The 27,163-nt window shown below is 42.0% G+C and overlaps 2 protein-coding genes across 48 annotated transcripts in view; both read left to right on the top strand.

The window, feature by feature from the left end:
- clasp2 (cytoplasmic linker associated protein 2) overlaps positions 1-10,876 on the top strand; it is a 69,905-nt gene extending 59,029 nt beyond the window's left edge. For all 39 annotated transcript variants that reach the window (XM_079653462.1, XM_079653484.1, XM_079653489.1 and 36 more), the window contains 10 exons: positions 595-738; positions 1,069-1,212; positions 1,323-1,429; positions 2,830-2,968; positions 6,430-6,607; positions 7,011-7,204; positions 7,298-7,426; positions 7,976-8,182; positions 8,514-8,630; positions 9,369-10,876. In XM_079653462.1, coding sequence (XP_079509588.1) covers positions 595-738; positions 1,069-1,212; positions 1,323-1,429; positions 2,830-2,968; positions 6,430-6,607; positions 7,011-7,204; positions 7,298-7,426; positions 7,976-8,182; positions 8,514-8,630; positions 9,369-9,446 — 1,437 coding nt within the window. In that variant the 3' untranslated portion in view covers positions 9,447-10,876. The remainder of the gene's footprint in view (positions 1-594; positions 739-1,068; positions 1,213-1,322; positions 1,430-2,829; positions 2,969-6,429; positions 6,608-7,010; positions 7,205-7,297; positions 7,427-7,975; positions 8,183-8,513; positions 8,631-9,368) is intronic.
- A 1,456-nt stretch (positions 10,877-12,332) lies between these two features.
- ubp1 (upstream binding protein 1) lies at positions 12,333-26,214 on the top strand. Of its 9 annotated transcripts, none has more exons than XM_079653025.1 (17): positions 12,333-12,602; positions 13,172-14,250; positions 16,939-17,090; positions 18,189-18,265; positions 18,355-18,460; positions 18,558-18,664; positions 18,782-18,934; positions 19,054-19,164; positions 20,753-20,860; positions 21,160-21,266; positions 21,823-21,934; positions 22,210-22,300; positions 22,396-22,486; positions 22,592-22,710; positions 23,061-23,203; positions 23,990-24,041; positions 24,160-26,214. In XM_079653025.1, exons 2-17 carry the CDS (start codon positions 14,135-14,137, stop codon positions 24,195-24,197), a joined length of 1,683 nt encoding a protein of 560 aa, XP_079509151.1. In that variant the 5' UTR covers positions 12,333-12,602; positions 13,172-14,134; the 3' UTR covers positions 24,198-26,214. The 9 variants fall into 9 exon arrangements, with proteins under 9 accessions (XP_079509151.1, XP_079509154.1, XP_079509150.1 ...); XM_079653024.1 differs by having other exon boundaries at positions 12,334-12,602; positions 13,217-14,250; positions 22,207-22,300; XM_079653031.1 differs by having other exon boundaries at positions 12,334-12,602; positions 13,172-13,573; positions 22,207-22,300.
- The last annotated feature ends 949 nt before the right edge of the window (positions 26,215-27,163 follow it).

The raw sequence follows: 27,163 nt of genomic DNA, 5'->3' as shown, positions 1-27,163 counted from the left end.
TCTTTCTCTCTGAAGCCTGTGCGGAGCTCGTGTTGCAGGCGAGGGCGAGGCAGGGGAGGGGCCGAGGTTAGATTGTTCCCCCCCAGAGCGCGGCGCCACGCCTGCTCTCTAGACGAGCAGGCTGCAGCCTGGAGCCAGTCCTCCCAGGTCAGTGCGCTCCGGGGGGAGCCATTATATGGCGCGCACTTTGCTGCTAAGTGATTTGGACGAAGTTTCTGGTCCTTGAGGTGCATAAGGAGAGAGATGGAGGAAACTCAGGAGTCAGTTGATGCGTTTCAGAGCGTGCAGTGAATCTTTGCATTTATTAAATCCTTTGTTTTGTCATCGCTTTAATTTCATTGATTTGTTTTCCCACGTGATAAAGCATGACCATTACGCACATTGCCCTTCTCACTGATTCATCAGATTATTTGATTTTTTCAGACCTGCAAGAGAAAGCTGTCGCTGACTGTGAACCTTCGTGCTCACTCTTTCACGCCTGTGTTTGATATTGCTGTGTTTTTGGTTTTCGCAGGTGACTTAGGGTTCATGCTTTTTCCTTGTTATCAGTCGGCTATCTAATGAGATGTATGAATGCTCATTTCTGTCTTGTAGGTGAAGGTGGCGATTCTGAAGTACATCGACACGCTGACGTTACAGATGGAGGCTCCTGACTTTGTGAACTCCAGCGAGACTCGACTGGCCATCTCCCGCATCATCACCTGGACGACCGAACCCAAGAGCTCTGACGTCAGAAAGGTGAGGACTCACGAACAAAACAAGATATTATTCCAACGGTTCATTATCATGTTATTGGAAAGAATGGCCACACTTTCCAGCTCAAGAGTACACACAAATATAAATATGTTAGCATATGCCCATTGTTTATGTTATTACTGTATTGCTTATTAACATCTTAATGTTTTTATATTGTTTGTTTTTATAACCGGTATTGCTCCAATGTAGAGGATCCAAAACCAAATGATCTTACTCTCATCTTTGTGTAATAGAGATGTAAAAGTATAGGAATTGTAATCTTCAAGACATGAGATTTCTAGCTGACGGATCTTTTTGTTTTGTGTGTAACAGGCAGCCCAGTCGGTGTTAATCTCGCTCTTCCAGCTCAATACTCCGGAGTTCACCATGCTGCTGGCAGCTCTGCCAAAAACCTTTCAGGACGGAGCCACCAAGCTGCTTCAAAACCATCTGAAGAACACTGGCAACGCTGCGCAGGTAACAAAGGGAGGGTTACAGACACGTGAAGTTAATCATTACACTATAACATTAATGGCTTACTTCTGTTAGCTCAAATTAACTTGGTTGGTTGTGTGTCACTTCCTCAGGCACCAATGGGCAGCCCTCTGACGCGCCACACCCCCCGGTCTCCTGCAAACTGGTCCAGCCCGGTCACATCGCCCACCAACACCTCCCAGAACACCCCCTCACCAAGGTAACACACACACACACACACACACACACACACACACACTGGAAAGTCTAACAATCATTGATAAATAAGTGTTTATACAGACCAACATCTACACGGTCGAAAAGAGTAAAAAGTCTGCAGACCTCTGTATGAATCAAACCACAGCAGTAAGAGACAGTAGCTGTTTTTCCATTTAAAAAAATGGTATGCACATTTCTTCGAAGTAGTACATTTGAGAAGAGATATGAAACAAAAAAGATTTGATAAAACATCCTCAATTGTGCAAATAGTGTGTATGGGTTTTTTGCCCTGTTGAAAAAGTGCATGTGCTTACGGGGAAATGAAAACGCTGTTGCCAAATACATAGCGAGCGTTTAGTGCAGTGCACTGCTTCCTTCTTCTTCTTTATGTCTCTAGTTCACAATTTAAAAAACATTTTTGTCGTAAAACCCTCTGGGTTAAGGCAGAGTCCTGCATCGGGTCGGGTACCCGACCGGTGACCCGCACAAAAGGTGATTTGCGGGTGGTATTTTTTCAAACGCTTTTTTCGGTTCTGGGTAAAACAAAGATGATGCGGGTCGGGTCGCGGGTGTTGCATAATAAATATATTTAAATAATAATAATTTAGTTTAATGTTTAAATCCTCAGACCTCTCCCCTGCGGGACCGAGCATAATCATAACCTCTGCAGCGCATCTATCTGCTGCTGAGCGCGCCACATTCGAAATGGCTGAGGTGAAGCTCTCTTGCGGAGAATACAGCATTTTCAATAACTCTTCCTCAAGAGCGAAATCCAACGTCTGGGAGGCTTTTGGTGTCATCCTAGATGCAGAAAATAACCAACATCTCACGCTTTTTGAGCCAAATATGCAACTGCGTGTGTTAATAATTGCACGTTTTCACTGCTCATATATATGCGGGTTCGGGTCGGGTTGCGGATCCTGTGCCGACGGGTCGGGTCGGGTTGCGGAACTAATTGGCGATATGTGCGGGTAACGGGGCGGGTTCGGTATTGCACGTCGCGGGAGCGGGTCTTGAAAATCAGACCCGTGCAGGACTCTGGGTTAAGGTCACATGAATCTCAATCAATGTTATTCCATGTTGGAGCTATATATATCTCTTTATATTATTTAATAGTTTAACATTTATTTTCTTGCTGTTTATAGTGTTTATGATTATTATTATCATTTATTTATATGTATTCTTAGTTAGTGTCATAAGTTAAAGTAGTTTCTATGCATTTATTTTGAAGGCATGTTTTGGGCACTGGGTGATAAGAGCACCTGGTGTAATTGTATATATTGGAGTCAGATGGAGGTGGGAGCCAGAGCACTAGTAGGCAAACACCTGGATCTGGATCTGGATGCCCTGCGTAAGATCTGCTCAATTGAGCTGTAAACCTTTCTCTTGTTGTTTGTGTAGTGCATTTGACTACGACACAGAGAACATGAACTCGGAGGACATCTACAGCTCTCTGAAAGGCGTCACTGAGGCCATCCAGAACTTCAGCGTCCGCAGCCAGGAGGACATGAACGAACCCATCCACCGGCAGGGAGAGGAGGTCAGTGGAGGAGGAGGATACTAGTTTCCTTTGTTGATGCTAATGTACAGGGTGTACCTCACCATATATCCAGGCTCATATCAAACACTTATAGTTGTAACGGTGCTTCTGTAAAATATTCTTGTGAAGGATTTTTCTTCCTGTAATTGTTGGCAACACTTTTGGTTGGTTTGGTGTGACAATTTCTTACTCAGGCATGATGACATGACTTTGAATCAGAACAAAGGTGAATCATTTACAGACGTTATTGTGAAAGATGACCAGCCAAGATGAGTGGTGTAAAAATGAAAAAGCTGCCATCTTTTAGGAATTCTTACACAAAATGAGGGCCATAACTCATCTATTTGGCTTGTTGTAAAGAAGCTAATAGTTGCAGAGACAATATTTAATGAAAGTGAAGCAAAACACTGCTGCAAATAAAAAAAATTGGGGGTAGTGGTAGCAAAAGAGAGAAAAAGCTTGAGTGCATTTATTGTTTAATCAGGTTTTAATGTTCATCAGTTCCCGCATTCTTCAGAAACACAATTAACTTTAATTCCCTGTTGTGGGAAACCGTTTTATTTGTAACAATAAACCATGCTTTCTGCACTCAACAGTAGCAAGACTTAAGAAGGACACTTTTCCTACAGTGAGCGTTGTTAGACTCATTAACAAGACACTTGAAAGGTAAAGAATCAATGTTTATTCCTCTGTAGGGTCCTTTTAAAAAATGTCTGGAAAAATAAAGCCCTTTTTTATTAGACGTAAATTAATGCAATTGCCTGAAAGTATTACATTGTACAGTGATGCAAATTAGTCGCTTTTCGGTGCCTCCCGCTTTTTTAACGCTGCTTTGGGTGACTTGTGTAATTCGTGGAGAACCGAAGAGTTTTCGTTTTTGGGGGGGGGGGGGGGGGTCCGTCAGTCAGTCAGTCAGTCAGTCAGTCAGTCAGTCAGTCAGTCAGTCAGTCAGTCAGTCAGTCAGTCAGTCAGTCAGTCCGTCCGTTAGTCCGTCCGACTGACGGAAAAATTCTCACTTCAAAAAAGAAGAAGAAATCTAGATCGCAAAATAATTAAACAAGCGAGTGCCTGTTTTTCCTGGCCAAGGACAGGTTCCTTGAACACAACACGAGCGTAACGTGTCTTCACCATTGGTCTTCACGGAACGCCGCTCCAGCTCTTGAAATATTGCAGTACCCATAAGGAGCCGTACACATGCCAAAGTGTTTGCGTGGCTGTGTCTTTAGTTGTAAGCACAGTGGCGATCTGTTGTTATTAGCATCTGGTTAGCTAGCTATGCTAACGAATTTAAAGAGCTTTTCTACAACCAGGTGGAAGAGAGCTCTCTCCTGAGAGGCTCAAATAACCTCAGCTCAGTGAGGTTAAGGCACACCTTGATATGATCATTATAATTATTAACGAGACATTAGAGACTAAATGAAAAACAGGTATAAAATACTATATGACAGTAACAAAAAAGTTTTTAAAAATAAGTGATTTTTAAAATAACCAAAAAGAAAAATCTGCTTAAAGTTCTGTTTCAAATGGGTGTTGAGAGATGTATCCATAGATCTCCTCATGTTGCTCTCAAAGTGCACCAGATTGATGCTTTTAACTTCAATATTTAAAAAAAAAAAATCTTCCCGGAGGAGCATGCCCCCAGACCCCCCTAGAGCAGGTTAGGTCCCCCCCACTTAAATCATGTTCACATGGATACTAAATACATTTGCACACATCTTGTGTCCATATCTTTCTGTTTTGGTGGTCATGCCACACCGTGCACATGCATGCATGCGCGAGTCATGGTGAGATCTCTGGATTAAGAGGTTGCTTTTTCTTTGCACAGCATGAAAGAAAGGCCAAATTAATTGGCTGTGATTTTAGTTTTTTTAAGCAGAGGTTGAGTTCAATAATTTATACGGCCCTCGCAGGATGTTGTAAAAATTGAAAGGAAAAAGATTCCCCACCCCTGCTGTAAATAATAATAAAAAGCCTTGATTTATAACTTAACATCTCTCTCCTATTGATCTGAGTATATTATAAAGAACAGTTAATTAAAGCATTATAGCACAGGCCTTTGTCAGATGGTATATTACGCTGTTTTTTTCCTGCTTCGAATAGTTCTCTCTTTTTTCACCATACCTGTGTTTGCACCACTGATTGTAGCCCAGGCTGCAGGTTAACAAATAACTAAGTTAACCATTAGTACTGTCTTGACGCATGCAACCATAAGGCATTTCCCACAGTGGTTCAATATTGTCAAAGTTCAGATTTAAATGTGAAGTCTTGCAAAGGTCTAAATACTCAAGTACACACACACGCACACACATAGCTAGCTAGCTATATATATTAACTAGCTAGCCATATTAACTGTATGTGACCCTGCCATCTGATTCCTCCACCACTCCCCCTGCAGCGTGGGAACCCAGAGGCATACATTAGCTGTTGATGAATGCTTGACTGTGAACTTAATCCTCCTCAGCCTCTGATAAAATCACGTGTATTGTTTGTTATGATCCCCAATGGGTGTAAACGACACCAAGAACATTTTCTCAACAAGAAACTCCCCTTTTATCTGGATACTCGACAAGCCTTTTTAAGGACACGATGTACTCGAGTACAGAGGTGTGACCTCTTGACATTTTACCCATGTCAAGCATCTGAAATATGATCAGCCCACATGTCGGCAGCCTGCCAATCATAGCGCAGCTGACTCATTAAACCACCTCCCCTTTAGTAGTTTGCGTGCAAAATACACAGAAACGCGAGTAGCTTAACCCCGCTGCATTACTCACCTGCTGGTTCTCCTTCTGCCAGCCTTCTCCAGTCTCAACATCGGGTTGTTTTTATTACAACTAGAGAACCACATGCTGTCAACAAAGGAAATGTCCTCCAGGTAGTCCTGGTCGAGTTCCTTCAATTCATCTAGATGAGTGAATCTGGAAAGTAAAACGATGGGTTTATGTTTCCTTTGTTTACACCAGTATCTATACCTGCTGGCACAACATACTGCTCAGCATTTAGGGATGTTTTCGCCCTTAACCTGTTTATTCATCCTGGTGCAAAAACTTGAATTTGAGCTCTGCTACAGACTGAACAACTGGACTGACACTGCCTCAGCAGCTGTGTCATGGTCCGGTTTCAAGAGGCCTCTTTTTTGACATTTGAGGTCAAGTTGCAGTCTGACCTTTAGTGCTGATAATAAATTAACTTGTTGTGAAGTCTTTCCAACAACTCAGAAAACAAACATGAAGAGCAGCATGACGTGCTGTCCATGAAATGCTTGTTTTTCTCCTCAATGTGTACAAAGTGCTGATTATGCAGAATGACATTCGTGAAGTTTCTCTGATGAATGAATTACCTTTCATTCAATTTAACACCACTTGTTTGTTATGTTGGAAATAAAAGAAAAAAATCAACTAAAATTCAGCTGCAATGACCTGCCATGTTTTTCTTTAACTTTTTGTATTGCATTTCTCTAGGGAGACAGCGGGACGGACTTTGTGGACGGAGGCCGCATGGCTCTGGACAACAAGACGTCCCTCCTCAACACTCCACTGCTGTCCTCCAGCCCCCGAGGGGCCCGAGACTTCTTAGACTCTCCCTATAAACACGGCCGCAAAGACACCAGCATGGACGACTCGGAGCAGCTCACAGATGGTACACAAACACATTCTGACAGAAAACAAGTTTTTTTAATAATTGTGCATGGTTTTTTCTTGTTTTATTTGCACCTCTTTTTGAAATAAAGGTTGGACAGAGAAAACTAAATAGAGGTAACATACATGTTAAAGAAAAACTCACCTAAAAAGAGAGTAACTACATTTAAAACAACTATTCAAAATAAAATATAAATTTGTTTACAGGCCTTATATTTGAGATGTTTATATTTGTTTATTTTCACATTATGTGCAATGCCATGTTTAAACATGACGAAATAAATGCCCAATTGTGTATAAATAAAATCTATCTTATAAAGTAAGGTATGGAGATATTAGACTGTAGTATAATTGTAAGAATGCGATTCAAATTCTACTGTTTCTTATCTATTGTTTCTTAACAGAAAGCAGCCTGGACCAATCAGAGCAGGTGGCCGAGCTGCTGAAAGAGTTGTCCAATCACAACGAGCGCATCGAGGAGAGGAAGACAGCGCTGTGCGAGCTGCTGAAGCTGATCCGCGATAACGCGCTGCTGGTGTGGGACGAGCACTTCAAGACCATCCTGCTGCTCCTGCTGGAAACCATGGGAGACAGAGAGGTACACACACACTTCTGGGATGACACTGTGCAAATATACCAAGCTAAACTCCTTTCCTTCAAACTTCTATAATCCTTCTGATTCTCCCCCCAGCATGTGATCCGAACGCTGGCTCTGCGGGTGCTGAGAGAGATTCTGGGGAAGCAGCCCTGGAGGTTTAAAAACTATGCAGAGCTCACCATCATGAAGGCCCTGGAGGCTCACAAAGACCCCCACAAGGAGGTACGAGATAACACACACATGATAATTCATACGGTCCTTGAAGCTCTTGGAAGTTTGTAAATATGAGGGAAAAACTAAGGCCGTGAAAGTAGTAAAAATGGTCATGGGTCATTGAAAGTTCTTGAATTTATGTTTTTTGAAGTCCTTTTGATATCCTTTTCCCTAACGATAGTGAATATTCTACGTTCAGATGTGCGTCTCATTGCAAGAGAGCAGCAAGAAAGCCTGCTAGTTGACATTTTGAAATTCTGCTCGTAACAGTAATTAACCATGATCATGTCTCAAAGTATGCTATCTTGAATTTAAACAACTTGTGCTTCAAAGTCCTTAAATGTGATGCTTGAGAAGGTATGGGAACCATTTTAATTAGTTCACTTGAAAACAAATGTATTTTGAAGACTTTTGTGAGCTTGAAGAGATGGTAGGTTGTGTTTTAGTTAATATATGGATGATGAAAGTGATGAGAAGGATTAAAAAAAAATGTGCACACATCTGCTACAATATTTCTTATTTCACAGCATCTGATAAAGTTTGTGTATCTTCCTGCAGGTGGTGCGAGCAGCAGAGGAGACGGCTGCCATGTTGGCGTTGTCCATCAGTCCAGACCAGTGTGTCAAAGTGTTGTGTCCCATCATCCAGTCAGCTGACTACCCCATCAACCTGGCTGCCATCAAGATGCAGACCAAGGTAGTGGAGAGGGTTCCCCGCGAGGGCCTGATGAGCCTGCTACCGGAGATAGTGCCAGGACTCATACAGGTAACATGCCTACAGAGATGATTTGTTTTAAACACGCTAATAGATATAATGTTGAAAATCACAATCAAGCACTATTCGAAGTTTGCTGGGTTTATTATTATTAAAAGTACGAGGAAGTGTTGTTATTTCCATCTTTTACCGTAGAGTGTTACTATTTAAACAACTCTAGATACTTGTTAAGCTTGGGGCTATTCTCTTATTTATTTCAATCGTTTGTTAACTAATGTACCTCTTTTTCTCACACACATTCATTTATGAATTCTTTCTCTGCAACCTTTATTTGAACCACATTTTCTGCAGGTTTTTGATGTATTTTGATCTGGTTTTACAGGGTTACGACAACCCTGAGAGCAGTGTAAGGAAAGCCTGTGTGTTCTGCTTGGTTGCCATTTACGCCGTGATCGGAGAGGACCTCAAACCGCACCTCAACCAGCTCTCCAGCAGCAAGGTAACCTGACCTCGAAGCATATTAGACATGGACTAATAAGCACAACTTGTAAACTGACAAAATGTATGTTGTCATCTGTGCTACCAAGCTCTTTCTGTCTTTGGTTGAAATCTGGCTTATTTTTTCATGATCCAGAGGGGTACAAGTAACTGTGGTCTTTTTGTCGTATTTAATATATTTTCTTTTATTATTATTTTATTGTTGAAATATTTACATAGAAATAACACAGAATGATGTAGCATATTTTCTTTCAGTCTTCCCAATCTCTTTCTTTTTTATGTTTCTTACTTACTGAAAGAAATGAAACTGCAGTAGAGCATTACAATTCAAATCAAGACAAACAACAAACGAGACACACCAGAGTTTATTTTTCTGTTGGTATGTGGGTGCAAAGGCATAGCGTCTCAACAGTGCAGAACACAAACAGGACACTTGAAAGATGTGTAGTTGACATCATAGACAAAAAGGCTGTGTGAGTAAAGATGGGGCTGGCCAAATTATTCGCCCCTGGCTCAATTTGACATCTTTACACATTTGTAGTTAATGTAAAGATGAAGGCTTGTGTTCGAAGATGGGTGTGGTCCAATTCATTGCTATTGTTATCCCATTGCAAAAATGTCTCTAGTGTTTATAAATGGAATAAAAATGGCTTGTTTTTCCCATCAGTAATGCACGTTGTTTGACCCTAGAGGTTGACCACATTTACATCTTTGTCCTCCTCTGTTCTTCTGTCTGCAGCTGAAGCTGTTGAATCTGTACATCAAGCGCGCCCAGTCCGGCTCCAGTGGTGGTGAGCCCCCGTCTGACTGCCTATAGGAGACCCGCCGCCCTCCCACAGGGCAACCACAGAACTGCAGCTCTGCCCACCAAACACAAACATCAGTTCACGAGCTCACACCCACACAGGCCGAGAACAAACACACATCCTAACAGATTTCACAGGAGCCAACCGCATACATCCACACGTACACTTGCAAAGTGACACACACACACACACACACACACACACACACACACACACACACACACACACACACACACACACACACACACAGGTGCACACAGTCCACGTACATTTCCTCTCCCTCTACCAGATGGGAGTTGTGGTGCAGAAGAGGAGTGTTGTTGTTCTCCCAACCATCACTGAGGATGCTCCCTGATCTCAGACTGAACTGAACCCTCACACAAACAGATAATACACATTCAGTCCCACCCAAGTTTGTCACTAATCTCTCAAAGGATGAAGACACTAAATGTCCGTCCTCTATCCTGAGCACCACAGCGTCCCCTCTGAATAACACGTCAATGTCAACAGGAAGTGGTGCGTCTCATTTTTAAAGGGGGGGGTGTGGTTCATAGAGCAGGCCTGAGACAAAGGCGCCGTCTTGTGTCTTTATTGAACAGTGGGGCCAGATAGACAGGAATGTAAATTGACATTGTCATATTTTTTGATTTATTTTACGCAATGAGGTTTTACTGCAGCGGTTTTTAATGTCCGGAGTTTTCACATAAACATACACTTTCTCTTTTTTCAAAAAGGTGCTGCTTAGCCTAAAAGGTACGACCAAACAACCGCACACAGCACTAACGCAAGTCACAGCGGGACGGCCTGCTCACAGCGACTACAGAACAGATTCCAAATTGTAGAAGGTGTAATGTGCTTGGCTATGCATGAGACTACATTTAAAAAGGTTTTATTGAAGGTCAGTCAGAAAAGCGTGGCTGATGTTTTAAATTAATGTGAACAATGTCCACCCCTTTCAGAAAAATTCATGGTCTCCATTTCTCCCAGCTCATCTTGGATCGGTCCACTTCTGGGCGACATGGGGGGGGGAAACGGGTGCTTACTACATGAAGTATGACAGGACATGGCTTATTATCACATAGTGGATATGTATCTATATATGATATTCAAATTAAATATCCATTAACTGTGTCATTTAGAAATGTACCCGGGGGGGTGCGCACCTGTGCCCATCGTTTTTTGTGTTACCTCTTTGTTGCTCTACCCGTAGTCTCTCTTTCGAACTCACATTTATTTTTTCTCTGCTGAGAAATCTGTAGAAATTAATTATTTACAGCTCTGAAAAAATTATTGTCATGTCACCCTTTTCTCTCCTCCTCTTCATCGTGTCTTTCTTTCCCTGCTCTTCTTGTAACATTCTAGTTTTCACTGTTGTGTTTCCTCTGTACATTTACAAAGCTGTGCTTACATTACAATAAAGAACTTGTACAGATCATGATAAGCTTGTCCCTTTTTTTGTGTTTTTTTGCAGTGGAAAAAAGTCCCGGGATGACAGGTGGATAGAAATGTTTACAGCTCAAGGGATTTACCAACCATGTTGACTGTTCGCAACACTAAAGACTGAAAACTATTATTATATAAACTATTCTTCTTTGTCTTACTGACCCAGCATCAGTAGTGGTAAACCATCCCCAAATTGTACCTTTAAATTAAGAGATTCTAAAATGTAAAACATGTATCATTAGTTACTCCAGAAACGCTCAAAACTGCAACAATGCCTCTGCCCTTTTTGGAATAAGTGTTCTGTAACATCAAAGCTGATGATAAAAGGGATATCTTTGAAAGAAAAATAAAAGTCTTGGATGGAATTGTGCATTATTTTAGAGGTCTTCTAAATACTATTCCTCTTAGGGCATCTAAAAATCCTTCAAATGAAACTAATATGTGATGAGGGATCACAAGTGGTTCATTTTTTATTAATTCTGAATCATTCGGTCTATAAAATTCCAAAAATAAGTGAAAATGCCCATCTTTTCAAATTCTGCCGGATGTGCAAATGGGTAATAAAGTAGACAGACCCATCGTTTACATGGTGTAAAACGCAACACACATGACTTATGCAACATAGCTATTTGAGAAGTGCTGAATTGCATGTGTGCTCTGGGCTGTACATTTAGCTAATGAGGATCTCTGATACAGAAACAGCCTGCAGTAAGTGCCAAGGACATGCAGTTAATGTGCTAAAAATGTTCCCTAAATACAGTTTAACGATATTTCTACTTTGAAAATGTGCTTTTTATTTGACTTTATATCTTTACTTCAGTATATTACAGGAAGAAATAAAACAATATAATGGAAAATATTTAAATATTTACCCGGTTGAATGCAACACGCAGAAATGTGTCTGGCTTGGTTGTGCATTGTTTGCTATTACAAAGTGTAAACAGTAACACATACAACATGCAAACCGGAGACATTTAAACATATTAACATAAAAACCAGAATGCAGCTAGTAGCCTTAGTAACTAGAGAACAATGTAAGGTTTTGGCTTTATCAAGAATAAATAAATAGATAGATAAATACATATGTGATGATGTGTGCGAAGGTGGCAAGCAAGCTTCAGAAAGAGGCTGCATTGCAAAATAAAAATGCACTACCCAATATTTAAAGTATATTACCTCCACTTAGACCAGCTTCAACAACAAAACATGTTAGTTATTAAATTAACAGTAATAACAATCCAATAATATGATCTATGTTATAATGCGTTACTGAAATGAGTCACTCTGCAGGTAGATTGTTGGCCAACTTTGTTTTGACTGTGTCTGAATGCTGTGTGATGTCCATGTCCTGAATTGTCAGAGGGACAGTTAAGACATCTTAAGGCGGGTCTTCCCTCACATGGGCCAAAATAGCACTTGTACCCTGCCCTGAAAAAAAAAAACGTTGCCACCCAGAGACTTAACCGACGGCCAGGGTCCGACCGGAGGATAATTATTGACTAGACAATACCGGATGCATGCAACAGACTTCTAGGGAGCAGATTATTCAACGAGGACATGAGACAGACATGAGCTGCTGTCTGGACCTCCTCGGCACCGGGCTGAGTGTTTATTTGGAGTGAAACGACAGCTGTTTGTGGGACAGACACGATGTTGTTCTGGCAGCACTACACTGAAAACTTCCGAGCCCCAGTGCAGAGACTCGACGGCAGCAGCTACACAAGGTACGGACAACAGTGTTTATTTTGTTTATGGTCCCAGGCATGTCTGAGATCTCTGTTAATGAAGTCATTTCCACCGGTCAAATTAAAAACAAGGTGAAAACTTAGCCTTTACATTATAAAAAATGCAAACGTCCTTTATTATAATGACAAACCCTTTCAAAAATAATTTCAAAAATATGACTTATTGTGTCAATACAATGATGATATCTCAAGAGAAAGACATTTTATCTCAAAATATACTTAAATACTAAATTAAAGTATTGCAATTAGTAGAACTACTTAGTAATTCAAAAGAACAAGAATATTTCACAAAATGATGAGTGAAATAGGGATATCAAGTTATTATTTTTGGCACGGTGTGTCCTTATAATGACTCACAGGATGTTGTATTTACTTCACACTGGCGGAAGAGTTATAGTTATAGAAAAGTTAAAGAATAACTGGTTTTTGCTTCTTTTGACTTGCGAACAAATTAGTTCTGTTACTGTGTGCGTGCATTCTATATATTTCTCTGTGTCATGCAGGGTGGCAAATGTTCACACTATTAAAGTCTGTATCTTTGTTGACAGTTATGACTTTATAGACGCTTTCATTTAATTTGTGGGAGGCGGCAGAGAGTACAGTTGGACACAATGACGGAAGTTTGGAGGCCGCTGATTGGCTAACCCCCATGCGCTGGGCACAGACTGCGGTCTCTGATTGGCTGTTGGCATCCTTCCTGAAGCTGTCGGTGGCAGCGCTGCAGGCTTCACAGAGCGACGGTCCGTATGCTGAGGGGAGCCATGTTGATGCCTGGTTTTGTGTCAAACGCTGCACTTTGGATGGTTAAAGGACTGCGTCTCAGGAAGCGGGAGCCTTAGCGGTTGTTCCTGCACCGCGATGAGAAGAGTAGAGCGGGTTGGGATGGTACAGGAAGCGCCAGAGGAGAGCTGCTCTTCCTAGGATCACCGGACATCAACGGTCGATTCAAAGCAAGTCAAGTTGATGCTAGTTAGCCTGGTAGCAACAGCTGTGCGGACGCTGCGTGGGATGCGGCGTGTGGACTAAACTCAAAAGTATCCTCTGCCTGTTGCATTGTGTTGGGCAAATCATAATTAGCCTGCTTTAAGACTTTAGCGTAACAACGGGGCTGCTGGATTCATGCTAGCTTGCTTTAGTTACCATTGTAGAGCTCGCTAGCTGTTAGCTAACGTTAGCATGCTGACAACCAGCTCGCATCTTCAGTCACGACTAACATTCGCTAGCTGAGTGAACTCTAACTTATTGTTACCTTCAGACGGTCGTGGAGCACCGTGTTTTGTGACGAAAGAGAGAAAAAATAACCCGAGTGGAGATATGGCGATACACCCAGTCTCTGTGGAAAGCTACCGCCTGCCCAGCCTGCCAAGGAGCGGCTAACGGGCTAGCAGCATAACTTTCCTCTCACGGTGTCCCTGTAGCTGCACAGCCAGCTTCTTCGCTAGCCGACCTCTCGTACCTGAAGCAAGCTGGCGTCCCTCCGAGTAGAAGCCGAGGACAAGGAGCTGGGGCCGATGGCCTGGGTGCTGAAGATGGACGACGCATCCATCGAGTCGGGGCTGGTGCACGACTTCGATGCCAGCCTGTCCGGCATCGGACAGGAGCTGGGGGCTGGAGCCTACAGCATGAGGTTAGACACCGGAGACAACGTGCCTTTCCCCGGCTACCTAACACAGTATTGTGTCGACGAAATACAACCTGCCTTTCGGAAGTGTTAACATTTACACCCCCCATATCAGTGTGTGTTCTCCCCTTTGTACTGTGGCTTCTCTTTGTTTTGGGATTTAGAGTAGGGCAGTCATTGCAGGGTGCCAGGATCAGGGCCAAATATTAATTTCTCTAAACCTAAGCAAAGCAAAGGTGGTATACTTTGAGGGACATTATATAAGTTAATGCTATTGTCAAAAGAGACATAAACTGCGTGTAAGATAACACAGAGGAAGTCTGCAGGAAGGGCTTGTTTTGGCCATAGACTGTGGTTGTGGCCCCTCAGACTAGTGGTATAGTTATCAGAAAATGTCTATAGCGTTGTTTCTAGTGACGTGGAAACAAAAGGTTGTGGATTATGCACAAGGAGATGGGAGTCATTTCAATATTGTTATTAAGGAAAGCTCTACAGGAGTTATTTGACTTGGAGGTATAAGTGGCAGGAGCTTCAGCACTTATTCCTTTCTCATATATCTTAAGAAGCACCTGACTCCAATTTTGGAAATGAAAGGAGGTATTTTTCTTGATTTATTTCCATCTACAGTAATAGTTTAAGCCGCACTAGGTGATCTATGGTTATCACATTTCAGTTGGGTTGCTCTGTTGGCTTTTCTAACTGCTAATACAATATGCCAAACTGCATAATGCAAGAGGTTAAATACGATTGGTTTCCTTTAGGATACGTCTATAACAACAGCTTCCTGATTTTATATGTAGATTCTTTAACATTGAACAAAACAAACTCATCAAAAGATTAATGGTTACGTTTTTTTGCTGCTTTAAAGCTTTTAATTTGTTCCCACAATCTTCCTCAGAAACAAACTCTGTCAGTTGATTTTTAGATGCTCAAATTTCAATTTAAAATCCTTGTTTATATTACGTAACTATCTTACTGGAAAAAGGTTGTTATGATATTACCATTGACGGTGAAAATGAACATTTTTAACTTTATTCCCAGCTCTAGTAGCCACACAGCATTTGTCACTATGCCCAAATTAAATACATGTAGCCCTCTTAAGTTCCTCTTTATGACTTGTGTCACACATTTGATTAGTATCTCTACATCTGTACTGTACAATATAGTTTACGGGAGGTGATGACACATATGTGACTACAGCAAGAAACTCCCAGGACCCTCGTGTTTCTTATCAGCTGATTCCTCGGCCATCTGCGTTTTTAGCCTGCATTTATCTGAGTGACTTAAGTGAGGGTCAGTCTCTTATGAGTGTAAGCAGGTTTACCAATACTCGGGTGATGTGTTGCATGTAAGCGAGTTAGTGAAAACATAGCTTGTGTGTGGTGTCAGCTGGTCCAGCAGTGTGGTATTGGGCTGGGTTGCATGTTTGGAGTCAGCAGCTGGTAGGAACAGAATGTCTCGATGTGTTTTAGGGGGACCAGCTCCTCACATTTCAGGAAGCAGATGTAATTTTCCTGGGCAGCAGGGCCGTGGCACCCAGGGTGGCTCTGACAGGGCACCCACTGCAGAGAAAACACAGATAGCTGCAAGAGATTAAGAGATATAAGAACTTCGATCCAAATTGCAAAATGGACTAGTTTAATATGCAAATTGCAGGATGCACGTTAATTGTTAAAGGCTACATATGTATTACAACATAATATAATTTGAATTAAGTATCATGGAGCTGCAGCAATATCCCTGACTACAAATAATGTTCGACGGACTTCACAAAAACTCACACCATGATCTTTTTTTTACAATGATGATGAGATTGATCATGCAGTAAAGATAATTCCCTCCTTAATCTTAACATGCTATATTGGGTGCAACAAAAATAGTTAATTCTTTTAAAATCGTGCAGCCCTAGAGAGAAGTGATTTGAGACTTCATAATCTAGCAGGTGGCGGGTTTTTTTTTAAGGTGTTGTTTTTGGGAGGAAGGGGCTGCAGGAATGTCATGTTGTTGTGCCTCGGTCTAGGGCGGCACAGTGACTTGCCAAAAAGGTTTTCAAGGTAATGAGATGCCATGGTCTGAATCTCTTAGCTTGGATAGGACCAGTGCACGGTCGCAGACAGTTCGCTGTGCACCGGTTGACACGGTTGCAGCATTTGTCAGGGTGAGCCGAGGACGGTTGGTTGTCTGGAGTGTCTGCCAAGTGTGAGAGATAGTGTGTGTCAGCAGCTCAGGCTATCTCTGGGTGTTTTTGTTCATTTATCATGCTCCCGCGGTCTCATGCATATATAATAAGAGCCGTTTGATCAATGGAGAGCCTTCGTCACCCGTTCTAAAGTAAGCCAAACCAGTTAATAATTCCACACTGAGGAAGTATTGTCTCACCAAAAGTGGAGCATGCAACCGTTTAGAAACTTAGCTTATGTGTTTTAGAGATCATTTCAAAAGTGGGGAAACCGGAGGAATAAAGGCATGCTTTGCTTTGTTGGTCACAGTTATTGTGTATGTTTTCATGCCATTGAAGTTTAAAACAGCGTAGAACTTTAAATGAATGTTTGAAGCCAATTAACAAAACTTCTGAAGGCCAAATAAAACGGCTCATGGAAACTTTAAAGCTGCTTTCTTTCTTGATGGTTTTCTCTCGCATATTATCTGTGCTGACTTCCTGTTGGTTTCTCTTGTGTTTTCTCTCTTTCTCAGCGATGTGCTGGCTCTGCCCATCTTCAAGCAGGAGGACTCCAGCCTTCCTCCTGAAAGCGAAACCAAAAACCCCCCATTCCAGTATGTGCTGTGCGCCGCCACCTCGCCTGCCATCAAGCTGCACGACGAGACGCTCACATACCTGAACCAAGGTGAGACACACAATACAACTAGTCAAGCCTTTTTAAATCAACCCATTTTGGCTTTCCTTCCTGTACTGTGTTATATAGGTTTTTGCGCATGTAAATGTTCTGCAAAGGCTAACATCCCAAAGTTCCCTAAAGAGTTTCTCTCTGCTTTACTGCAAGACAAAAGCTGTCAATTATTGTGCCCAGCTTTCATGGATTTTTCAGAATTCATATACAAATTGATTTTCCATATATGGAATGACACCGAATTGCTCGGGTAGCTAAATTGCAACTCTAGGTCTATTGTTTGCTGATGCAAAAAAAATGTATTAACTGCAGAATAGGCTGTTTTTAAAGATGCTCTGGTCATCCATGGCTTTAGGTCATGATGTTTCTCACTGGGAAATAATCAATAAGCATGTTGTGGGCTAAGTGCCCACTATGACAATTTATCGTGTAGTCAAGATCTAAGGCAGAGGGGAGTAATTCAGTGGTTCCAGCATTTAGCATTGAGATTGTGTGAAAATATAAAATACTTCTGATGACATGTTTTCTCTTCAAAACCTTGATGGTATTTCAACAATGAAAGCTTAGCAACATGGGTGTTTATATTTTTTCTTACCTTTTTTAGTGCAAACTTCGAGTTATTGTTAGTATTTATTTTGTCGGAACACCAGATATGTCAGATGGTGCAATGAACACCTGCTGCTCTACAATTGAAAGGATACTAAAACAGATGCAAGCAGTGATAAGTCATCAACTCCACCGCTCTTCTATTTTCAAAACACATTGAAACAACAACTTTTTTTTGCATTTTACTGTCACTTAATAAAACAAGAATAATAACACTAAAGCATGTCAAGATGTGAGGGGAAAGAGGGAAAATTGAATTAGCCATAGTCTCAAGCGCTACAATAAAGGCTGCTTTCGCTGAGCAACGCAACATCAAATGAGCATAACACTTTACGGAGACAATAAGGACATTAAATAGTTGAAGAAGATCCAATGTTTCTGACCCTACCCATCATGTGTTATTTTATTTCTTCTGATAATCTGTTCCTCTCTCTCTCTCTCTCTCTCTCTCTCTCTCTCTCTCTCTCTCTCTCTCTCTCTCTCTCTCAGGCCAGTCTTACGAGGTGCGTATGTTGGACAACAGGAAGCAGGACGAGTTACCTGAGATCAACAACAAGATGGTGAAGGTGAGAGGGTCATTGCAGCTAGAGGGGGAAAAATATTTAATCCTCACGTTAGATTCTCTTCATATCTAACTTGCTGTGTGTGCGTGCAGAGCATAGTGCGAGTGGTGTTTCATGACCGCCGGCTGCAGTACACCGAGCACCAGCAGCTGGAGGGCTGGAAGTGGAATCGTCCAGGCGACCGTCTCCTTGACATCGGTAATGAAGCCTGGCGTGAAATGTTTACTCAAACCGTCCAATCTGTGTGTGTGTGTGATTCGGGGGTCAAATATCTGTGTTTCTGTGTGTGAGACAGATATCCCCATGTCAGTGGGCATTGTGGAGCCGAAGACTCACCCCTCCCAGCTCAACGCGGCAGAGTTCCTGTGGGACTTGAACAAGAGAGCTTCTGTTTTTGTGCAGGTAACACACCCTCGCGTCGTGTCTCATACAAACCACACAAACACTCACACTTTTAGCTGTCTTTTGTCCCATCTGTTGCCTCTACACTTCCACATCAATCACATGTTTGTGCTGCAGGTGCACTGCATCAGCACAGAGTTCACTCCCAGGAAGCACGGGGGAGAGAAAGGCGTCCCCTTCCGGATCCAGTTTGACACGTTCGCCCAGGGAGAGGGGGGAGAGTACATTGAGCACCTCCACTCTGCCTCCTGCCAAATCAAAGTCTTTAAGGTACACACTCATTTTCTTATGGGGGGGGGGGGGGGGCATTTGTACATCACCTGGGAACAGGTGATTACAGCAAATCAAATATCGCTCCTTTTTTCTGATCTTTTCTGCTTCCTTTTTAGCCAAAGGGGGCGGACCGTAAGCAAAAGACGGACAGGGAGAAGATGGAGAAACGCTCACCCCATGAGAAGGAGAAGTACCAGTCTTCTTATGATACCACTATCCTGTCAGAGGTCAGTGCTATGGACAGTCAGGCCTAAAACAAATATCTGGCTTTAGTGCAAATTAAGTACTAGCAAGTGCCCAGTTTCAGCTTTTATTTGGGGGGGGGGTTATCCATGTAGAAATGTGTTTCTGCAGAGTGGCCTACTGTGTGGCTAAATTTGAGGTAAAGGGTGCTCTACATCACTGCCAACCATTTTCTCAATCATGTTCTGGATGCTTGAGATTTATGAACAACCAAACAGCAGTTATTTTATGCAAAAAAATACTACTAAATTCATAAGATCCAGCTTAAATGTACCCCTTGTATCTCCTGAATTAAAATTCTGCTCGTGATAAACATTAATAAACCACCACAGCAACCTGCTCTTGACCCGCAATGCACCACAATGTGATGATGATGATGATGATACATCTTGACAGAACAGTCAAAGTGACAGGTGTGATGGATTACCTCTCTCCGGAGGTTCCAAGTCTCCTCACGTATTTGAATACTTGAGGATAAATCTGTTAATGGTCGCTGGGATGACATCACTGCATCTGGTATGCTTTAGAAAGTGGTTTTGGCAGTTATGTTAAAATGCACAACAGGGTTTCCCCAAGTACTGTTAAGTGTTTAGCTGAGGTGTTCAGCCACCTGGATCCTGACGCATCTCGTCTCATGATCTAATTTAGTTTGTAGAAGACCGTTTAAACACACACTCCTTCATATCATGTTAAAAGTTGGTCTTTTGTCAGATGAGGTGACACACACTCAGAATAAAGAAAAACTCTGCATAGTTTGTAGAAATGGCTTAAAATATACAAAACAAGGTTCCTTTTGATTGGGTTGTATGAGGTACTTATAGATGAAGGTGAGAGCCCAGTTTAGAGAAGCAAACGGGAGTATGGAAATGGAGGCTGAGAAATGTACTGAACGGGGACAGCAGTTAAACAGACTTTAGCCACCTTCAAAGTATTACGTTTTAAGTGTATGTTCTTTTCAAAATATTTTAACTGCCTTGCCACGAAACATCATTTTCAGACGAGAAAGCTGTTATGTTTCCTCTTTTCAAAGCCACCAGACTCCATTGAGAAAAAGGGTTATTTTTAATTTGCAGAACACACCGCTGCCTCAACCGGTTTCTTAGTTTATGTGACTTTGGTGAATCAGAAATAAGCGAAGGACAGCGGTCAACCAGCAACCTCTGTGTTCTGTAAAGTAAAATCACAGTTTTTCTCAATGAAGTCTGGCGGCTTAAGAAAGAGCAAAGGAAAGACATGTCTCCGTCTGACAGCAAGTATACCCTAAAACTGATTATTTGAAAGTGGTTAAAATATATTTGGTTACTGCTCCATTATTGCACATTGATCCTGTGCCCTTACTCCTGTCCATGTATAATTGCCTCATTCAGCCCCACATCAAAACACTAGATTTTTACTTTAAACATAAGGTTTTCTGTGTCTCAGATGTGTTATCACAGCTTTTATTGGGGGGTAGAAAGCAGTCATTTAACTTTTTCTACACTTGTTTGTCACACTAAGACTTCCCTCAGGTTATTGGTTGTGTTTGTGTGTTGGTCGCCGGCTGGCTAACCTCTGCTGTGTGTCTGTACGTAGACGAGGCTTGAGCCCATCATAGAGGATGCGGGTGACCACGAGCTGAAAAAGTCCAGCAAGCGGACACTTCCCGCTGACTGTGGCGACTCCTTGGCCAAGAGAGGCAGTGTAAGCACCCTGCTCCCCTCTCCTCCTCCCCATCACTCCATCAGTCGGCCCCCCTGTAGACACATGGCTGTAGTCTGGAGCGTGTAGACCAGCTGCAGGGAAGGAGATGTTTTAATGCCATGTATTTGACATTAGTAGGCGGGGTGGAGATGGTGCAAAGCTAAATTCCCTATCCACCCTTGACTTTTCCTCAACCTTTATGCCTTTTTTCTTTTGGGATATTTAGAGTTGGCTTGCAGTGTTAATGAACCCAGTAAGTGAGATTAATTGTGTATTTAAATACATCTGTCTCCTCTCAGTGCTCCCCGTGGCCAGACAATGCCTACGTCAGCCCCAACCAGGCAGCTACTCCCTCCTTCACCTCCACCCCACTGTCCACCTACACAACGTCCTCAGTACCAGACAGGTAAGTGTATGTTTGTGCGTAGCCGTTTAATGAGTTCACACCACACAGTTAAGCCCAGATTTTTCATTTGCTGTCAAAAGCTCCAGATTGGCAAATTGGCGCTCACTTGTTATGATCTTTTTTTTTTAAAGGATCTGATAAAGTAAGAAATCTCCAATGATGCGTTCTTTTGAATCCCACTATTTTTCTTGTCAAACCACAAGACTCCAAGTTACCTCGTTATAAAGGCCCTGACACACCAAACCAACATCAATTAACTCATTTCGATGGAGCTGGCTGACGCATAGCCTCATGTTTCCTGTGTCTTGGCCAAAAAGTTGCACTTGAACGAAGACCACACCCTAGAGCAAACAGTCATTTAATATCTGCACCTGTGTGAGAGGAAATGACAGCAGGCCACAGTAGTCTGTATTAGTAATTCATAAAGGGAAAAACAAATATTGCAGGAGTTTTTTTACACTCATCTCTCTCTCTCTCTCTCTCTCTCTCTCTCTCTTTCTGTGTGATCAGTGCAGCAATCTGAAGCCGTGTAGTGGGTTGGTGCCATTAATTGTAGTTTCTTGTGTTCTAGTGAATCGTCCTCACCCAATCACCAGGCAGACCCTGGTAGCCATGGCAACTCGGAGGTTATTCTCCACCCTACTCAACTGTTTGAATTGGTGGAAAAGGTAAATAATAATAAAAATACATTCACTGTAGAATGTAGTATCCCTATAAAAGTCAAACATTATAAACTGTACTGTACCGTATTATATCTTAGTGGGTCTGAATTAGTGTGGTAAATAGTGTGTGTGTGTGTGTGTGTGTGTGTGTGTGTGTGTGTGTGTGTGTGTGTGTGTGTGTGTGTGTGTGTGTGTGTGTGTGTGTGTGTGTGTGTGTGTGTGTGTGTGTGTGTGTGTGTGTGTGTGTGTGTGTGTGTGTGGTCCTCCTCCTCCTGCAGCAGTTGAGCCCCACCGCCTCCATACAGGACGCACAGAAGTGGCTGCTGAAAAATCGCTTCAACTCCTACACACGGCTCTTCTCACACTTCTCAGGTACACAGTACACACTCTGTCAAAAAACACCAAAGCATGTGTGTGATGTTGTATCAGCTGCAGGGAAGTGACCGCTCCTCTTACTTGTTGCTCAGGTTCTGATTTGTTGAAGCTAACCCGGGACGACCTGGTCCAGATTTGTGGGCCAGCAGATGGGATCAGACTCTTCAATGCACTTAAATCCAGGTGTGTAATTAAGTGTGTGTCGGTTGTTGTTCTTGTGTACACTTCTATGACCATTATGAAGTTGTCACTGTGTTTCATTGCATAAATTATGATGTGTGTGTGTAGGTCAGTGCGTCCCAGGTTGACAGTGTACGTCTGTCAGGAGTCTCCCCAGGAGAGCCCCCTACTGGAGAGACATGCAACCAATGAAAATGGAGATCACAGCATTTCATCTAGTTTACACGGTAAACAAGCCCTGTGTTTGACTGCAGTGTAACACTCCTTTACGTAGGGCATAGATCCTTTCCAATATTTACAATCTGCTTGTGATTTCCTTGAGGAATTGTCTAAAAAAAATCTCAGAAAATAGTACAAAATGTTTATCCAAGCCTAAAATGATGTATTTTCAATCCAAACACAGAAAAGCAGGAAATGTCCACATTTGAGGATGAAAACAGCATTTAAAAAAAAAAAACTTTTACTTTAACTATTGTTTATCAAACTAGTCATTGCAGCTGATAGTATTAGTCTATGGAGTGTTGCAGTGTGTGAATATTATTAACATGTTGTCTTTATCTGCTCTGTTTCTGTACAGTTTATCATGCTCTGTATCTAGAGGAGCTCACAGCTGCAGAACTGATCCGCAAGATGGCGTGTGTGTGCAGCCTTCCACTGGGAACCATCAACCAGGTGTACAGACAGGGTCCTACAGGCATACACATCCTGCTCAGTGACCAGGTATGCATGCACACACACACACACACACACACACACACACACACACACACACACACACACACACACACACACACACACACACACACACACACACACACACACACACACACACACACACACACACTCACACACACTAACTGTTCCTCTCCAATAGCACTTTATAAAACGTAGAGTACCACTCTCAGCTGTACAGAGCTCTTTATCAAGAGGGATGTTTTAATAAAAAAAATCGAAACTCTGGGATACACTCAAAACATGGATGGATACTTATCGACACCCTGCTAGCTCAGCTTTTGAGATGCATTTCGTGCAGCTGCTATCTATGCCAAACTGCAAATGATGCAAATATAATGACATGATATAATTGAACTGCACTTCCTGTGAATGTTTTCTTAAACTTGCAATAAAAGCCATGGTTGGCCCTCAACATGCTGAAATCCAATGAAGGCAAATCGTTTTTTTTAAAAAGTCTACTAAAAACATAGATACAAATTAGAAGGGGCAACGTACTAGATTAGCAAGAGTAAATGGCAGGACTACGATAGGAGGTTCTGTACAGAGACAGAGATAAAATATTTGCATGTCATTCACACACACACACACACACACACACACACACACGCACACACTGTCAGTCTACTTTATTGCTCCTGCTTTTATGATAGCCTCTCCTAACTCTGTCAGTCACCACTCACACAAGTAAACACTATGTATTCATTTATACCGCGGTGGGGACATTTGATGATCAGCCACATTTTTACTAATTTTTTTTTTTGTCTTTTCCAGATGGTTTACAACTTGCCTGACGAAAGCTGTTTTTTGATCAGCACTGTCAAAGGTGAGCTCATGATGCATCATTCGCCTTGTCTCTTCATTATAATTGGGCCTGTATGTAACAAGCCCTAATAGATTGCTTATTTGAAAAGAATTTAATGCACTTATTCTTTCCTCTCCAGATGAATTGGGCGAAGGACTCCATCTAATCCTGAAGTAGTGGAGAGGACAGATGGCATCACTAATACTCCACCCTCTGTTTTGGAGCAGAAGCTTCCCTCTGTCCCTCTCTGCCTGCCTCTACTCTTTCCTCGTACTTCCTCCCGGTCTCTCCAAACAATCGCTCGTTGGGAAGCAGTCAGACTGCGCTTAAAGCCATGTAAATGTTAGAATCTGACATGGGTGTGTCCACTGTTTCATATTGAAAACACTATTAACTGAGGAGATTAGTTAAGACGAGAGACTGAGGGGATACAGGGTGAGGGGGGTGATAATGATGTATGTATTTTGATTTTATTATTTTATTTTTTGTCTTTTTATATGGTTTCTGCGGGCTAAAGGGAGGGGGGGCTTCAGCAGAGAGGGGAGAGAGCAATCTGGCTGGCGGGAGAAGGAAAGAAAGCAAAGTTTTCTTATTGCTCGTTGCCCCTCTTGCACAACGCGCACAACCAGCACTAGGCCAGTATTTGATAACATGTACTGCTGAACAGCATGCGATCTCAATGTACTAACCTGCTTAAATGAGAATCCCAAAATCTGCTTGTTTAACATTCTCCACGGGGTTGTCTTAATAAACAATTTATTGATCAGCTGAGCTTGGGAACCCCTGAAATATTGGCGTCACCTGTGGACGTTGACACCAAACCTATTTTTTTGTCATGTTTCTTGGACTTTGTCATATGGATAAACTCTTGTCACATAGAGTAATCCTTTTGTGATTTTAGACCTCCAGCCATATCTCTGTGTTGACGTCACACTCGGCTCGACTCTCTTCATGTACGTCCAGCTCGGCCTGCGCTTTTACCGTTTTTAGTTAATGCTTTATTTATGGATCCGGTGCCATATTGGCTTTTTTTAGCTCTACCTTTTGCTCACTTTCACAAACACAGTGCAGGTGCACCTCGTCTCCTCTGCTTTCTGTGCTGACTTTAAAAACACTGGTTAGGAGGAGTGCGGGTAACGCCTGTTGGGATTTTGGCCATAATATGCTGAAATAGAAGATTGACATGTGGAGCATTAACACCAATCCAACAACTTCTATAATGTGGACCAAACGGGTTTCAGATTTTTAGTCATGTAGTTATTTTGAAAAGCCTCATTGGCTCTACATCCTGGTCATCAGAGGCACTTTTGTATTCATAGTAATAAACCCTTCATTCGAGGGTCTGCTTAGTGAGAAGCAACCCACCACAACAGTCCTCTACAAATCCTAAAAAAAGTGTTTTCAGTCACGCGTGCCCTTAGTGACATTACATTTCACACGGTCCTCCTAGTCGCCGTTGGTTTAGTTGACCCCATTTTAATTTTGGTACACAGTCGCCGGCCGTGTTGGAAGTTCATACCGTTTGCACGCCTCTTAGTGTCAGAATGTGCGTGTGTGCATGTGTATCATTTTTTTAGTTCTTGCAAAGATAACTGAATTGTCGGTAGTTGTCATAAACTTTTTCCTGTTGGTATGATGAAACTGTGTTTAGCTTGCTGTTTAGTAAAAGAGCATGTTGAAGACGGGGAAAGGAGGGTGGGAGGGTTAATTCGGTCCTTGTTGAGTGGAACACCTCCTTGTTTTTCCATATTAGAGACCAAGTCTGCACTGAGAAATTAATAAACTCAAGCTCGATGTGTAGTCAGTAGTCCAACAGCCACACCCGTTTCTTACCTGCCTATAAGAAGGAGAACAAAAAAAAAGAAGAATGTCAAGCATCTGTGTTTTTGTCTAACCGTGCGCCAGAGCCAGGACTGTAGCTCTTGTGGTGTTTACAAGGACACAAGTACCACAGCACAGTAAACTGTGTTCAGAAACAGAGCAGATGTGTTACCAAGTCAGGAAAACCTCTGGTGAGCAGTTTTGGTCCCCTTTCTGTCTGTGTGACTGAGTGTGTGTGTGAGAGTGAGCAGGAGAGGTGACCACTGTTCATGTACAGCCTAATGTCAATGATGATGCTTCTCATGTGCACAGTATCGTATGCTGGAGATGTACACAACCACATGTGCTGGGAATAAATGATTTCATAACTTTCTCTGGTGTCCTAGTGTATTCTATTCCTCGGTTTGAATATTTTAAACTTAAGCATAGTTGTTTTTGATTCAAGATGGTAGGGTTAGTAATTAAATCTGTAAAATAAATGTATTGAAGTAAAAATAAATTGTGCCTACAAAATGTAGTGGAGTAAAAGCATCAAGTAGCATTATGTAAAAGTAGTAAAGTACAATTACCTTACTGTTGTACTAAAGTACAGTACATGAGTAAATGGGCTTGGCTACATCCCACTATAAGTGCAAAAAAACCCTGTTCATAATTTCTCAGATTTGGAGAGCTCCTTAAAAGCCACGAGGGACATTATACTACTGTGTTCACAGGCTAAGTAGCACCCTGGAAGTGGAGTGCTCATTTGACAAGAACATCTTAAAATATAATCCAAGTACACTTTATGGCCTTTGTGATTCTAAAGGACCTATATCTTTGTTCTTAATGAGCCATAAAGGCATTTGTTGGCTATTTAGGAAACTCATATTTGGTCTTAACAATGGCTGTTTTGGTATTGCTGACAGTTTTCTTTTGTTGCAGGACAATTATATGCCAGCAAAATGATTTGCATAGTGTGTCGAACAGATTGAGAGCGCCATAATAACCTGCCAAATGTCTCCCAAAACAGATGTTAAAGACCCTGAATCATGCACATTTTCACTTCAGCATTTGTCCCAGTGGGTAAATCACATCTGGGGTGAGAAGTGTAAACAGCTGTGAAAGAAATCAATTATCAGACATGACAGAAAAATTGAAAATTATCTGTACAGCAGTTAGTGTTACCTGAATTTCTCAAAGGGCTTACCATTGAGTGCATACAGTATGCTGTTTCACAGCTCATCCAGTTAATAGCCTTTTTAATTGTACATCTGGTTTAATATTCATTGAACAAATGCTGTGCTTATACGGTGCATATTGCTTGGTCCCTAACTTGGCAAAGT

This window comes from Notothenia rossii, assembly GCF_949606895.1.
Source record: "Notothenia rossii genome assembly, chromosome: 10".
Taxonomy (NCBI): Eukaryota; Metazoa; Chordata; class Actinopteri; order Perciformes; family Nototheniidae; genus Notothenia; species Notothenia rossii.
The sequence above is the reverse complement of the archived record's forward strand: the minus strand, read 5'-3'. Positions and strand labels throughout refer to the sequence as shown.

Bases quoted from the DNA above. Each gene is read 5' to 3' on its own strand.
- ubp1 (XM_079653024.1), top strand. From the start codon at position 14,135: ATGGCCTGGGTGCTGAAGATGGACGACGCATCCATCGAGTCGGGGCTG. The intron at 21,267-21,822 runs GTAAGTGTATGT...CATTAATTGTAG, and splicing joins ACGTCCTCAGTACCAGACAG to TTTCTTGTGTTCTAGTGAAT. The intron at 23,204-23,989 runs GTATGCATGCAC...TGTCTTTTCCAG, and splicing joins ACATCCTGCTCAGTGACCAG to ATGGTTTACAACTTGCCTGA.